At 29.4% G+C, this 15,784-nt stretch overlaps 1 protein-coding gene across 2 annotated transcripts in view; it reads left to right on the top strand.

The window, feature by feature from the left end:
- Positions 1-15,589, top strand: part of LOC129908591 (carbonic anhydrase 2) — a 38,034-nt gene extending 22,445 nt beyond the window's left edge. Inside the window, exons 2-4 of one of the 2 annotated variants that reach the window (XM_055985206.1) lie at positions 6,054-6,610; positions 6,741-6,877; positions 14,651-15,588. In XM_055985206.1, the coding sequence (XP_055841181.1) occupies positions 6,136-6,610; positions 6,741-6,877; positions 14,651-14,791 (753 nt within the window). In that variant the 5' untranslated portion in view covers positions 6,054-6,135 and the 3' untranslated portion in view covers positions 14,792-15,588. Of the gene's footprint in view, positions 1-6,053; positions 6,611-6,740; positions 6,878-14,650 lie in introns of those variants that run through there. The other variant, XM_055985207.1, reaches the window with a different exon arrangement.
- Positions 15,590-15,784: the final 195 nt, after the last annotated feature.

Genomic DNA, 15,784 nt, shown 5'->3' with positions numbered 1-15,784 from the left:
AGTAATAGCAACTTCAATTTAACGTAGTACCCCGTGGCGATTTTTAGTGCAATGGACTGTGGTGCCAGAGGTCTGGGTTCGATTCCCAACCTCCACCACCTAAAATAAAAAGTTTTTTTCGTTGTCCGACACCCTTCAAAAGCATAAACCGATATTGAAGAAATACATGCGTCGTCGCTGCGGAAGTTAAATTAAGCGTTATTTAATTTTTATTCATTTATGGTGTGATTTTTTTTGTTTTACAGAAACAGATGTAAGTGTTTTCGTGTGCAGTTAAACAATTAACGGCAACCCCGTTTATAAATACTTCCTAAGAGATTATTAATTACCATGACGTAAGTTTCTGAACCAGAACACCAATTATTTAAAAAATAAAACTTCACTTGCGTCAAAAAACCATAATCAGTCACAACTCAACGATATTCCTATGTATGAGTAAGAGAATTTATTGATTTGCAATTTTATTATTTATGCATAAAATACTAAATGTTCCCTATCAATCTTCCATCAATGCCATAAAATATAAAAATAACAACAACAACAAGCATTCGTTCAAAATTCATTCCCATCGAAGTTCACAAATCAATAATTAAATTGAATTGCTACTGCATACATTGAAATTTTTTTTATAAATTAACCAGTTGATAGAACTTCGATCGATATTACAACGACGACGACCAACAAGTGTTGCATTGACCCTCGTGAATGTCTGGCTATAAAATTCCGGCAACAACTTTCCATCCCCTTCTCCATTTTCTCCACTACTATACTCTGCTCTTCCGCGTGTTAAAAAACAACCCTTCAGCCTTCACAGAAAAATACATTATTTATTTCTAAAGAAATTTATATAATAAGAGAGAGGAACTTTTTATTTAGAGTATTCAAATAGAAAGAGTCATGTGATAATTGGCTAACGAAGGTTGGTTGTTGTATAATTTAATATAAAAATTGATACTGTAGAACGTGCTTACTTTAATAGCGACGAAATTTGTGTTAAATATTGTTCAAGTGTTAAAATACGTGTTTATGGGATATTTATGATCAAAGTCTTCTAAAAACAAATATTTACAATAATTATTATTATAATTGCAATTGTTGTTATCCGTGTTATCGATTTATTTGACATTTAATTGTTTTGTTAATGTGATAACCTGATAACTACTATTAAGTACTTATTCAAATTTTATGGTGTTAATAAAGTTGTGTAACAGAGATTTATTTAGCTTAATTTAAGAGATTGTGCAATAATGGAACGTTAATAGTTTTTAGTAGAGGGTGAAATTAATCATAAAGTATAATTATATTTACTAGTTGGTATTGTTTAGTGAAATTAAAAGTAATTGAAAAAAAAAAAATCGGTTTTACGTTTTAATTCATGGGGGCTTGGCCAATGAATGTGTTTGTAGTAATCAATTGATAAATGATAGTAAATTAATGGATGAAGATTTAATAAGAATTACATTTGTTGCTTGGAAATTCTACTCATGGAATTATTTTTTCTTTAATTTGCAATTAGTTCAAGCTTAACTATGTAGTAACTACCATAGCAAAGTGTTATTTCTACAGAAAGTGTTGGGAGCTGGTAAAATTCTGATGAAAAACTTATTTCAATACAAATCAAACAAACTACCGAACTCAAACTGATTAAACTATTGAAATAAGTAAAGAAATTTGATGATCTCTAGCAAGTAACAGAGATTTTTGATGAAGTCATAAATTTCCCGACGAGCTCAAGTCACAAAAACCAAATCATATTTGAACTTGAAATTATACAACAAAATATTTTAGAGTATCTGTGAATTATAAGCAAGAATATATGAATTGAAAGATTTACTTGATTAGTTACGGCCAAACGATGCTTTAGAACTTTTTATGAAAAACTATTTTTTTAAATTAAATTTGCAACGCCATTTAAACGTTTCATATGTCAGACTTAACGTAAATCTAACTGCAGAATAAGGCCGTAACTCTGTTAAAAGTTTTGATTCAAAATGTGACCTTTGACACCCTGTAAACAACTTCTTCTTTTCTGCTTCTGTTTCTTCTTCATACACCCTAGATGGCGGACTTTTCTCAGATTATAAAGCAAAAATTCTTTCTGACGTTACTAAAAACCTTAACTTTACTCTTTCAACGCGCCGTAAATGTCAAAACTTATCAATACAAAAACTATCACATGAAATTACACTATTGGGAAACGATTTCGAGGTCATATTTATGCCAGAGAGTCAGTACCTAAATTTTCTTGAGAGTTGAGATATGTATGTATGTATATCTCATTTTCTTGAGATAGATCTCATTCTTTTTGCATATGAGCCAATGCGTTGACCGATTTCGTTGACCACAAGATCATAACTTTACAAATTGATACATGCTTAAAATATGTGCAAAGTATTACTTTACCTTACTAAAATTGAAAAAGAACGTTTGTCAAAATACTTTTGTCTCTCAATTCTATACAAAAAAAAAAAACTACCTACAGGCCTTATGTAACCCAAATAACTGACTTTTACCACAATGAGAATCACCATAACATACTTAATAGTCATCAATCAAAGGAAAAACTTTACAAAATAATTCAAGCCCACGAAAGTTCTGTACGAGATGCATTTATTGAAGAAGCTCAGATGTCGGAGAGTAGAGTTATTTACTCTCAATTAAAGCTGAACCTTATGGAAGCAAATTATTTCAACGATGCACTCACTTACAAAGAAATATCTTTAATATTTAAGATGAGGTGCGAAATTCTTGGACTTAATGGAACGCCATATAATAACAGCTTCAACCAATTTTGTTCACTGTGCAACCTTAAATCGAAAGAAGACTGCTTCCACCTTATAAGTGTTTGTCCATTTGCACAACAACGAATTTTGTTCTTTGGGAAAGAGAACTTTCACACTTCAAGAAACAATCCCTCTGCAAAACAATTCTATCTGTATATGGAAGAAACTCTATCTTTTTCTGAAAGACGTATTAAAATATAAGATGCTACTTGTAATTGAATATTTTTGCTTTTTTTCTTTTTTGATAATGTAAATGTATATTTTTTTTTTTATTATCATTTAAATTTGCCAACCGAGCTGACGGCAAAGCCAAAGCTTTAAAATTTATTCTAAAATTTGTAAATAGTATTTAAAGAAACAAACCAATAAATGAATTACTTACTTACTTAACAAAAATTTTCGAGGAATCAATTCTATAGAATTATAAGATGTACGACTGAGTCGCACTTCTGCGAAGTTTAATCAAAATCTTTAAAGTCGTTTTCCGAAAAAAAATTGAAGAAAATCCGTCCACTCGTTTTGGCGGTGAAAATGTGTACCTACATTGTACATACAGTCATACAGACCTACAGTACACAGACGCACAATAAGATAAGCAAATTTCCCAACCAAATCATACAATGTTAATTTCGAATATATTCGAAGACATAGGTACATATTCAATTCATATTAATTCATATCAAAGATTCATGTGAATAATTATTTTCTTCTAAAAAGTTTGTGTTGTTCTAACTTGATATGTATACAATTGACTTAACTAACTTGCATAAAAGAAGAAACGCAACTTAATTGGAATTACGCTTAAAGAAAATGCACCTTACAATCAAGTTTGGAAATTCCTAATGTTAAACAGAAACGACTGTGTCTGTTATATTTGCTTACATAACTTACATAACAAGTAGGTTTGACTTGCAAATATATTCCAATTAAAACAAATCTGTATCTTTTTTTTTCTGCGTTCGTTTTACAATAAGTTTCAATTACAACCGTACCAATTCCAGAAATGTGTATCGATAAACAAAAAATTAAAATAACTAAAATCAAGAAATCAATGTTTATTTTTTTTTTCCAATGAAATCACCATACTATTAAAATGAATTCGTTATTTAACCACCTTTAAACTCATTCCGAACGATACAAATTTACAAAACACACGTGACTAGTTCGCATAGTTGGGTTTCTTTAATATTTCATGATAAATATTGGAAGCGTGATTTTTTTTTTTACGTAGGTACAGATATAGGTTAGAAGTTGGGGAGGTACCTATAGAGTTTTAGTTTGTTTAACCTTCCTAAATTAAATACACAATGCATACGTGAGAGTATGAATATTATTTAAATTGAGAATAATAATTTTGTTACTTTATAGAGTGTCGTTGCAAAAAAAGTCAGGTCCTGAAAATTATTTAATAAAATATTGCAGCAGTGGAAATGTGTTCTTAAAGTTTAATTTATTTAAGAACTTACCTTTATTATTATTATTCAAATCGTCAGATAAGATGTAACCTTGTGACATAGTAAATATTTTGTTTTCCTGAAGAAAACACATTTACTGAAGACAACACATTTACATAGGTTACAGCTATTTATTGTGTGTTAAATAAAAAGAGAGTTTAAATAAAAATACGTTTTACTTAATAACAAAAGTGTAACAAATAATTTTTAACCCAATGCGAATCTAGCTATTCGTAACGATAAAATCAACCACATTTCAAAGAGAATGAGCACGAACATCACCTTAACCGACATCGTCGGATAATTACTGAAAAAAAACCGATAGATTTGAATTATTTTAGATTTCACGTCCGTTTGGCGGTTTTATCTTTCAATACTACATAATCAAAATCAAAATTAATCTACATATGTCCTGAAAAAATTCACAGAAGACAATTATTGATATTGTTATGACAAGAAGCTCCGCTATTAATCATAGATCCCACACTTGGAGGTACTTTAGTATTCAAATGAATGCCAGGAAAAGAGCTGTATGGATCAGAAAAAGGGCAGCATAAGTATTCTATTATTTTCTTCGGTCTTATACTTAGCGTTTGAGAAATTAAAATTTTTCTTACTTGACTGTTTTGGCGGTTACCATTTCTTTTCAAAACACCCTCCCAAAAGTCAAGTGTTCGAGGAATGTAGAACCTTCTATTATAATAGATCCATCGTCAGCAAAGAATAATTGATGTTCATAATTTTGGGTTCATCACTTTACCTTCGTACAGGTAGTCAAGGACTGCAATAAAGAACAGAGGACTCAAGACGCTTCCTTGGTGTTCTGTTTTTTTCGATTTTTTTAATGACTCCACCTATACATATTAGAATGGCTTCATTTTATATGCATGCATAAATATCCGCATTCTCATAATTGAAGGACTGATACTCGCCCGAACAATTCATCAGTTCGTTCATTTCTTCAATACCATTCTGTCTTCGCACCAATCACCTTTCGAACAATGTCCCTTGCTATTTTGAAGTGACTACAAAGCAATTGTAAGCTATTATTTCACTTAAACTTAGAAGACAAAGAACATGAGATAATATTCTCCTCATTTGAATAAAATGAGCTAGCTAGAAGATGGAGTAGTGAAATTTTGGGTGCGTTCGTAGATAATTACTTCATATACTAACTCATTCGTCCAAATGCGGTGGAATTTAGATACATATCTCATTTTAGAATAACATTTAACAAGAGTTTAAATTTTCATTCCGTCAGCCAGACCATCATCTGACTGCCTCAGGTAGATACAAAAACAAAAACTTTATCAAACATTATTTTTTTAGATTTGTATTTGGTAATGCAGGCTATTTTTTGGTCAGTTGATTTGAAATGCAAATAAAAATATAATTTTTTTTTAATAATGCTTCTTACACTAAATAACTTCAGACGAATCTCATTCAAGAGGATCTCTATTGTTTATAACATGTGTTTAATCTGTATCATTTGAAAATTTAATCACGTAGCTTTTGAGGACTTTGGCCTTTGTTACAATATCAATTCCACTCATTCTACAAGTGTCAGGTATAAACTTAAAGATTAAACTCAAGGAGGACAATAATTTATAATCCCAAACTATAAAAAAATCTCTCTCTCAAGTGCGAAATATTTAATTTTGTGACGGAAATCAAAGCTCCATGACATTTCAATCCAATCCACGTGCTTAAATAGTGCACACAAAGGCCACTTGAATAATATTTACCTAAATAAAAATATAACCCAGAATTTATTTCATTCATTTTACTTATTTGGATTTTATCTTTATCTTTACAGAATTCTTCTTCATCATCATCATCTCTTAAGTGCATATTTTATTTAATTTTTTTAATTTATTACGAAGAAAAAGAGTTCAAAAATGCCAGTGCAATCACCTATCGAGATCAGCAACCGTGCCATCGAACATCGTGACGATGTCGATCCACTTGAGTATCATGGTCATTGGGAGCCAGTTGGTGTGGCGAGAGTTGCAAATACTGGCACCTCTGCAATGGTAACATTTTCAAAGCGTCCCGAACAACCATTCATAATTGGTGGAGTACTAGGCGAAGACAAGTATATATTCGAGCAGATACATTTTCATTGGGCTGAAACCGATGATTCTGGCTGTGAGCACACTCTAGAAGGCATGACATATTCAATGGAGGCGCATGCGGTGCACTACAATTCAAAGTATGAAAATTTTGCTGAGGCTAAAAATAAACCAGACGGCCTTGCTGTGATTGCGTTTTTTATACAGGCGTGTGGAGAAAAAGACTGTCCGGAGTTTCAAAAAATCACCGAGGGTATACGGATTGTGCAGAAAATTCACACAACCGCATCATTAGATTCAGGTTTGATGGTTGGTCATATGTCTAATGCAAGAATGGTTTTACTCAATGAAAAAAAATTGTATTTTTTTGTTTACTTTTATTTTATCTTGTGACACGCTTGGCGAAATGATGATGAATGTAATGTGCACAGACTGTTTGTCCTGGATTGGATTGCAAGAGCTGAGCAAACACTATTACACATATAAAGGATCTCTGACGACTGCGCCGTATTTTGAAAGTGTGACGTGGATTATTTATAGAACGCCGATCTATGTATCGCGGGAGCAGGTAAAATTTATGTTAATTAAGATGTTGTTTTTTTTTGACAGGTTTAAGTCAAGAGTAAAATTTGTTAATGAATCTTATTTGATAAATATCCTTCGCTAGATTAAAAAAAAATTGACACAAGTAGTTGGAAATTTATTGGATATAAACTAGTTATAAATTCTAAACTAAGAGACCACATACCTATTATTGTCTGATGAATAACTCAAGCAACAGCTATGGACAGCTGGTATTGCAATTGTATTGTATGCATATTGTGGCATTAGTAGCTATTAGCAATATGTTTTCCGTTAAATTTTTTACTTGCTCTATAGGGCAAGTATTGGTTTCGTGTCGAAAAAAAAAATTGAGGTTTTAATCAAAACCAACATTACGATGATGGAGAATTCCGAAAAAGTGGGTCCCGCAATTCCGTCCGTGCGTCTGTGCGTCTGTGCGGTTGTGCGTCCATCTGTACACATTTCTACAGCCTAAACGGGTGGATGGATTTTCTTCAAATTTGGTACAGATGATTTTTATGGAATTCTGAAAGTTGGTTTTTTTTTGTTTTTTTATATCTCGTTTAGAACGTATACCTCCCATACAAAAAATACGATATTACGAATTTCTCGAAAACGGCTCTAACGATTTTGATTAAACTTTGCATACGTAATATTTAAAGCAGTGGCAATAAAACTGCATTTTTATTTTTTCTCAAAAAAGTCAAATAACAAAAAAAAATTTTTTTCATATAACAAAATTTTGCCCTGAATGTCGGCTCTTCCCCAATATCAATTTTTTTTAAATTTAGATCCAGCTTTTAAAATCTATAAGTAGACTAACATAAAAGTGCTTCGAACTACAAGAGCAAGTACGTGCGACCCCAGTCGTGCATTTTATTTATATTATACATTGCACATTGTAAAAACAGTAATGAAAAAAAAAAATTGCCATGCATGTGCATCTCAGGCAGACACTTAATAAGTCTGTTAAATAATACCCAAGCACTTTTATGTCACATAAAATAATATGTACCAAAGGTACCGGAAAATTGGAAATAAGTAAAAAAAACTTTATTAATAGTTCTTCTAAATCTGATTATGATTATCTCCTTTAAAATTTCCCCAGCCGATGCAATAAACTTATGCCAACGTTTTTCAATTTCATTTCTAAAAAAAGTTCCAAAAGTACTTTCTGGAAAATCTTGAATTCCTTCGTTCTTTCGTTTTTTTTTTTTTTCTCTATTTGCCAGCGAAGCGTTTTTTTGAGCTTAGCGAATAACCAGAAATGGCGTTACAAAACCAAGCGTGACTTGACTTTTTTCAGGCAAAATTGTTTTTCAAAGTTAGCTTTCGACGATTTGTCCAAACCGATTCATTATTGTGATGAGGTTTTACTCATCAGTGTAAAATTTGGTACAAATGTCAAAGACAATAGCAGTGGGGATCAATTTAACACACAAAACAAAAACAACACGTAATCCTGCTTACCATCATCGGCATCATTTTCATTTCCCCAGAATTTATTTTTGTAAGGGTTGGGTTCGATATCCCGCTTTTTATATTCCAATTGATTTATAATAACATAAAATGATCACAACATCTTAAATTAAGTACACACTACACAATCAAAAGAAATTTCATTTAAATATACATAATTTCAACTTATATTTGGATGCATTTCAACAATTTTGATATTTAAATAAATTAAATTTCTTTTACTCAATTTAAGATTTTAATCATTTTATGTTTTTATAAAAGAAATACCGTTTTCATAATTTGTGTTGAAGGTACATATTCTGTGGGCTTTACGATGCAAAAAATCAGTTTTACTAATTTTTTGTCTATTTCTCATGATTTTTTTAAATTTATTAATTAAGCATGTATTTTGTAAAAAAACGGGATTTTCGGGATTTGACGAGATTTTGAAATGCGGGATTATAATTGATCGGGATTTTAAATAAGCGACATTTCAGAAGACAGATTTAAAAAATCAATTATTTCTATCTTCGTGACCTTTAAATCAATGGGCATGTTCAAACAGCTATCGGATAGGCTATCTGGGATACCCGTATCTGGAATATCTCTTTGAACGAAAAGCTATCCAGATAGCTAGCCAAAGCAGCATAAAAAAAATGAAAATATTGAGAAGAGGAAACTTTTTCTTTTGAGCAAATTCCTATTTTTTTTATTGTTGCATAGTACTTGCAAAATCGATTTAACTTTAATTTTTGCAAATTTATTTTTACCGACTTCCAAAAAGGAGGAGGTATTCAATTCGTCTGTATTTTTTTTTTTTTTTATGTTTGTTACCGCATAACTTTGCACTGAGTGAACCAATTTTGATAACTCTTTTTGTATTGGAAAGCTGGTGGCTGCAGTATGGTCCCATTTCAATTTCATTTACATTTAGCCATGGCAACTATTTTAAAAATCATAAAACCCAGTTTTGAGCCATAGAAGTCGGTTCTGTTTTTTTTGCTAAAAATGATTATAAATCAACAATTCAATGTAGGTTTTTTTAAACAATGAAGAATTTTTGTTTAGCAAAATTGATGAAAAATATACAAAAAAAAATTTAAATTTAAAAAATATAACATTTTTGTTCCAAAAATCAACAAAATTGACAAAAACAGTCCAGGCTTGAAGTAAAATTTTTAATTTTATTAAAAAGCAAATAAAAGCAGTCATTTCGTCTTTACAACAAAAATTTATTTTTTGTTTTAATAAAAAAAAATTTTTTTTTAATAAAAAAAGTTTTTTTTTGTTTAAAAAAAAAAATTTATTTTGTAAAAAAAAAAATTGTTTGTGTTAATAGAAAAGAGTTTTTTTTCCTGTTTTGTTTAAATAGAAAAAAAAATGTTTCTATAGAAATATCCAGACATACATATTTTGAATAACTTTCAAACACAAGAATTATAATTTTGAAAGATTCAATTTTTCAAACCAAAATTCAAACTTTTAAAGGGTTTTCGTTTTTGTGTAGGAACCAAAATTAAAGTTTTTCAAAACCGTCTTTTATACAGAAACAGAGTAAAATATGACAGTGTATAAAATCTTTTTTTAATTAGAAAAATTTTAGAAAAAATAATTTTTATTAAATAAATACTATTTTATTATTAAATTCGTCCGATACCTATGAAATAAATGTTTGCATCAATTTTCAATTCATGTACCACCTTCACATTTGTTTGAGAACGATTTTTATTTTTTAACTGGCGCTCAACTTTCAAACGTTTCATTCATTAGATTATCCTCATGAATTTATATCGAACATTAGAAGGTTATATTTTGTATTATTAAACTGGCGCCCAATGTAAGATTTTCTCCAATTTTAAAACGCCAGCCAAATTTCTTACAAAAAAGAATTTATTCCATTTTTTTATATTTAACTGGCGCCCAATGTCAAATTTTATTTTAGTTTTGATTTACCTATTTTAAATTTTTTTTGGGCACCAATGCGAGGCCTTAATTTTGTGAATAAGCTTACCAAAATAAACATCCATGGAATCCTATTAAAATTAAAGAAGGTTGTAGAAAAAAATAATTCTAATTTTTACTTGCGATATAGGTACTATATATCAAGTTATGCATTCGTACAAAAAAAAAAGTTGAGATAACATTTTTCCATGACATTACGATAGTAGACAATGCCAAAAAAGTGGGTCCCGGAAGTCCGGGTGTCCGTCTGTCTGTCAGTCTGTCAGTCTGTCAGTCTGTCAGTCTGTCAGTCTGTCAGTCTGTCAGTCTGTCAGTCTGTCAGTCTGTCAGTCTGTCAGTCTGTCAGTCTGTCAGTCTGTCAGTCTGTCAGTCTGTCAGTCTGTCAGTCTGTCAGTCTGTCAGTCTGTCAGTCTGTCAGTCTGTCAGTCTGTCAGTCTGTCAGTCTGTCAGTCTGTCAGTCTGTCAGTCTGTCAGTCTGTCAGTCTGTCAGTCTGTCAGTCTGTCAGTCTGTCAGTCTGTCAGTCTGTCAGTCTGTCAGTCTGTCAGTCTGTCAGTCTGTCAGTCTGTCAGTCTGTCAGTCTGTCAGTCTGTCAGTCTGTCAGTCTGTCAGTCTGTCAGTCTGTCAGTCTGTCAGTCTGTCAGTCTGTCAGTCTGTCAGTCTGTCAGTCTGTCAGTCTGTCAGTCTGTCAGTCTGTCTGTCTGTCTGTATAAGGAACTAGAGCCTAAACGGATGGACCGATTGACTCCAAACTTGCTATGTAGTAGTTTTTGGAGACTCTCCAGAGGGGTTTTTGGAATTAATTTTTTTGGACCAAAAATAACGGTACCTGTCATAGAAAAATTTCGGAAAAGTTAAATTTCACGAAAACGGCTCCAACGATTTTGTTTAAAAATTTCAAATGTTAGTTTTTAAACAAGGTCTATCTTTTGAAGAAAAAATTTTTTTTTTGAAAATCGTTATTAACGGTACCTGCTATAGGACCGCTTTTTTCAAATCGGATTTTCCGCAAAACTACTCATTGTATTTCAACGAAATTTTTTAAACAAAAGCATTTATATAATTTAAATATAAGCCAAAAATAAAATTTTGAAAAAAATAATTTTTGGATTTTTAAAAAAATTTTGAAAATTTTTTTTTGAAAAATCAAATTTTCGAAAACGGGACATTGAATTTTTTTGAAATTTTGTTTTTAAATGTTGATTAGTTATATTTTCAAGCTGATTTAAAAAATCGGTATTTTAGAAGACGGGATTTTGAAACTTTTTTTTCGGGATATTCGAAAAACGGTATTTTAAAAAGCGGGATTAAGATACGTTCCCTAAAAAAATGTATGTTTGAAAATTTAAATATCGAAGAATAAACTTCATTTATTAACTTTGCATCAAATAGAATTAAAGCTAAATAACACAGGTTTTACTCGAAATCTTATTTAAATAAAACAATTAGGTGTTCTTTAATACGTAGTTGTGCCACTATAATTTTTGAAAACTTCTATGGGAATATTTTATTTAAGGCTTTCTAGTAGAGTAACTAAAGCAAATTATTAGGGAACCCGGCCGAACAGCTCTGATTTTGAAGATTTTTTTTTTCAAACGAAGGTAATTAAAAATACTTTAAAGTCTATAGATTAAAAATTGCCGGTGTTGCCGTATTGTTTTTTAAAATTAAAATTAAATTTTTTTTGAACAAAACCATTTTTTTTGCTTAAATTTCATAAAACAAATGATAGCAAAAGATTCTCTAGGTAATTTAAGGAAAATATATAAAAGGCAGTAAGGGACAATCTTCCATCGTTTAAGCGATAAATGCAATTTTCTAACATTCTGACCTCAAACACAAAAAAAATATTTTGAAAACAACGGCAACACCTACAATATTTTAAAATACATTTTTAAAAAGCCAGAAGCTCATTCTTATCTCTTAAATTTAAATCCACTAAATTTAATCAAGACTTTTTGAAAAAATGGTCCTCAAACTCAGAATTAAAAAAAAAAAATATTATTAGAAAAATTTAAAATGACTTTTTTCCAAACTTTTTCTAATAAAATATGAATTTTTTAAAAAAAAATGTTTTGCCATAAATATTATCAGTTGAATTTCGAAGCAAAAAAGGTAAAATATATCACACTTTTGAAAAAAAAAATGAAAAATTACTTCAATTTCAATGGTTTTTTTTATTAAAACTGAATTTTTGCATTGAAATAATTAATTTTCTCAAAGACTGTGGTAAATAGGAACTTTAAATTTTTGCTATTTAACTTTCAACAGTAAGGGTTATTAAATGAATAAAAAATAATTTTATGTTTAGATGTTGAACTTTAAAAAAAAATAAGTTACATTTTTTTTCAAAACTTTTATTAAAAAAAGTTCTTCGAAAATGAAATACTTTTTAATTTTTTTCATAAACCGTAATACATATTGACATTTCCTTTTATAATTTGAAATCATAATAAATGCGGCCAAAAAAATTTGAAAATAAATGCATTTTATATTACGACCAAGTTTAAAAACGACATGTTAAAATTTTTTCAATAATTTTTTTTTTTCAAAATCTGAGTTCAATTACCATTCTTTCAAAAGCCGTTCATTCAATTAACTTAATTTTAATTTTACATATATGACTAAGCTTCTAGCTTTTAAAAAATGTATATTTGAATATTGTAAGTGTTGCCGTTGTGTTCAAATATTTTTTTTTGTGTTTGAAGTCAATTAATAAGAAAATTGCATCTATCGCTTGAACTATGGAAGATTGTCCCTCACTCCCATATATTTTTTTTCCTTGAATTTCCTAGACAATCTTTTGGCATCAATTAATTTATGAAATTTAAGAAAAAATTTTGAAAAAAATTTGTTTTTGTTCACAAAAAACTTCAATTAAATTTAAAAAATCAAAACGGCAACGCCGGCAATTTTTAATCTATAGACTTTAAAGTATTTTTAATTACCGAGGTTTGAAAAAAAAGATCATCAAAGTCTAAGCTGTTCGGCCGGGTTCCCTAATATTGCCAATTTTTGAGCTTTAGTTACTAGACTATTCAAACGATTATTAAAATGAAACAGCTTATTAAAGTATTATACTCAATAATTGAGTATTTTTTTAATTTAGACATATAAAAACTTCAAAAAATCGCAGTAATTACTATTATTTTTTATTTAACCTAGAACTTGAAAAAATAATATGAAAATGTGCAATTTTGCATCTGCTTAAGTTAAAAAAAAATGGAGCTGTATACTAGAGTGGAGTGAAAAAACATGTTTTTCGATTTTCGTGTGTCCTGTATTATATATCGTTGATCCTTGACCTAAAAAGTGTACAGCCAAAATTTTAGCCAGTTATGACAACATCTAGAGGTGGCGCACTCGACTTGACTTGAAAAAGAGGCCTATTTCAAAAACGTAAAAACAACACTGATTTTAATTTTTTTTTTAAATTTTAGTTTTTAATTAAATACATAGACATAGAAGCAATAAATCAAATTAGCTAAAATTATAAATGTTTCTATAAGCAGTCTTTAGGTACTATTTTTGGCTAAAAAATTCAGATTCGGTTTCAAAATATTGAAAATTTTGCCCGAATTTGATCTTAGTTGTATGTAACCAATTCTTGGCTTGGGCTTACAAATAAAATTGCAGCTTCATTAACAAGCTTAACATATTCTTTTTACATACTGGGTTTGGCAAAAAACCTTCTTAAAGTACAATATATTGCCTTCTGAAGATTTATATTTTTTTTCATTCAAGTCTAGTGCGCCACCTCAAGATGTTGACATAATTGACTAAAATTTTGGTTGTGTACATTTTAGATCATGGACTAACGATTAATATTACAGGACACGCAAAAATCGAAAAAAAGGTTTTTTCACTCCACCCTACTGTATACCTTTTGATGCAAGGTCCTCAAATATAGTCGTTCAGTTTTGATGGTAAAAAATATTGAAAATATGTATAGCCAAATAGTATAACAGAGGGTTAATGGCTTTTTTTAAATGCAATTATCCATCACCAAATACCACAGATATTTTCGTCGAAAATATAAAATACCTTTATCCGGTAATTATGTACAGTATCATACATGTAAAAGTGCAAGTCGTTTCTATTATTTTTTTCCAGAAATGTATGTATATTTCGGACGGATATCCTTTAGTAAATCGTTTCGTCATTTAAACATTATAGCATCGTTATCTTGTAAAGAAAAACCGTTCGTCAAATCCGGTTTAATTATAACTACTATTGTTCTAATTTTCCTAGCGAAACAATACATTTTATTACAGGTAGCACGATGGATAATATTAATACCTACATATTTACTCTGTTTCATTCTAACTAAGCATATTTTTTGTATTCTTGTTCTTTCAGGTCTCCGTGTTTAGAAATCTTCAGTCGTGTCCCAAGGACGAGAGCAAGAAGATAGTAAAGAATTTCCGTGAAATTCAAAAACCTCATAAGAATCCCGAAGTATTTTTTGCTAGGAACGCAAAACCAAAATCAAAATTATGAACCCAATTCCCAGATAACAGGAGCTGCGGCATCATCACCATAAATCACCTTTTTTTGCTATAAAACTCTATATAAAAAATGAAAAAAAAAAAAAATCACTATTCTACTATGGCATTTCTTTGGGTTTCTTTGGTTCCACACCTGTTGTTGAATAAATATTATATAAAATAATTATTATTATATAAAAAAAAGAAATTTATATACGTATATATTTAAATTAATTCTTACTACAAAATGTGAACAAAATAAAATTGTTACGGTGCAATTCCAAAACAGTTTCTTTATAAAATAACGAAACTGTTTTCTTTGAAACTAATAACGGTAAAAAGTACATATGCAGATTGAGTCTTTTTAGTTTTATATCTTATTTGTGCGTGTGCCCAATGAAAATGCCTCCAGAAAGCAATTATTCATTTAAATAGAATGCATAGGCGAATAAAATAAATATATATAGGTATATATATATCACTTAATATAATATTTTTGTACTATTAATCAAATTTAAAAAAAAAAAAACTTTATAGTAACATAAATACATATATATATATATTTAAAATACTACATACAAGAAAAATCTTCTAATCTATTTAAGCTCAAGACCAATTTTCGAACTCGCCAGTTCTGTTTTTGATTACAATATTTTATTAGTATTCGCTTTCAACTGGGCTAAGTATTTTTTTTTTGTTTCGAATCAAGGCGTTTGTTTTTTGTTTGTTTGTAAATAATACTATTTCTGTTTTGCATGCATAATTATTAAGTTAAAATGTTTTTTGTTTTCTATATAGTATTTTTGGCAATCAAATTAATTTTAAATTTTTATATATAACTCTGTTATTCTTATTATTAAAGTAAAAAAAAAAACAAAATGTATCCATTAAAAAAAAACCGAAAAAAAGAACAAAATATCAGAAAAATAAATTTTCTATGTAAATTAAAAATTATCAGAGTTTTTTTTCTTCAATATTCTTCTTTAAGTTTAATAATTTATTTTTA

The sequence above is a fragment of the Episyrphus balteatus genome, chromosome 2 (assembly GCF_945859705.1).
Source record: "Episyrphus balteatus chromosome 2, idEpiBalt1.1, whole genome shotgun sequence".
In the NCBI taxonomy this organism is placed as follows: domain Eukaryota; kingdom Metazoa; phylum Arthropoda; class Insecta; order Diptera; family Syrphidae; genus Episyrphus; species Episyrphus balteatus.
The sequence above is the reverse complement of the archived record's forward strand: the minus strand, read 5'-3'. Positions and strand labels throughout refer to the sequence as shown.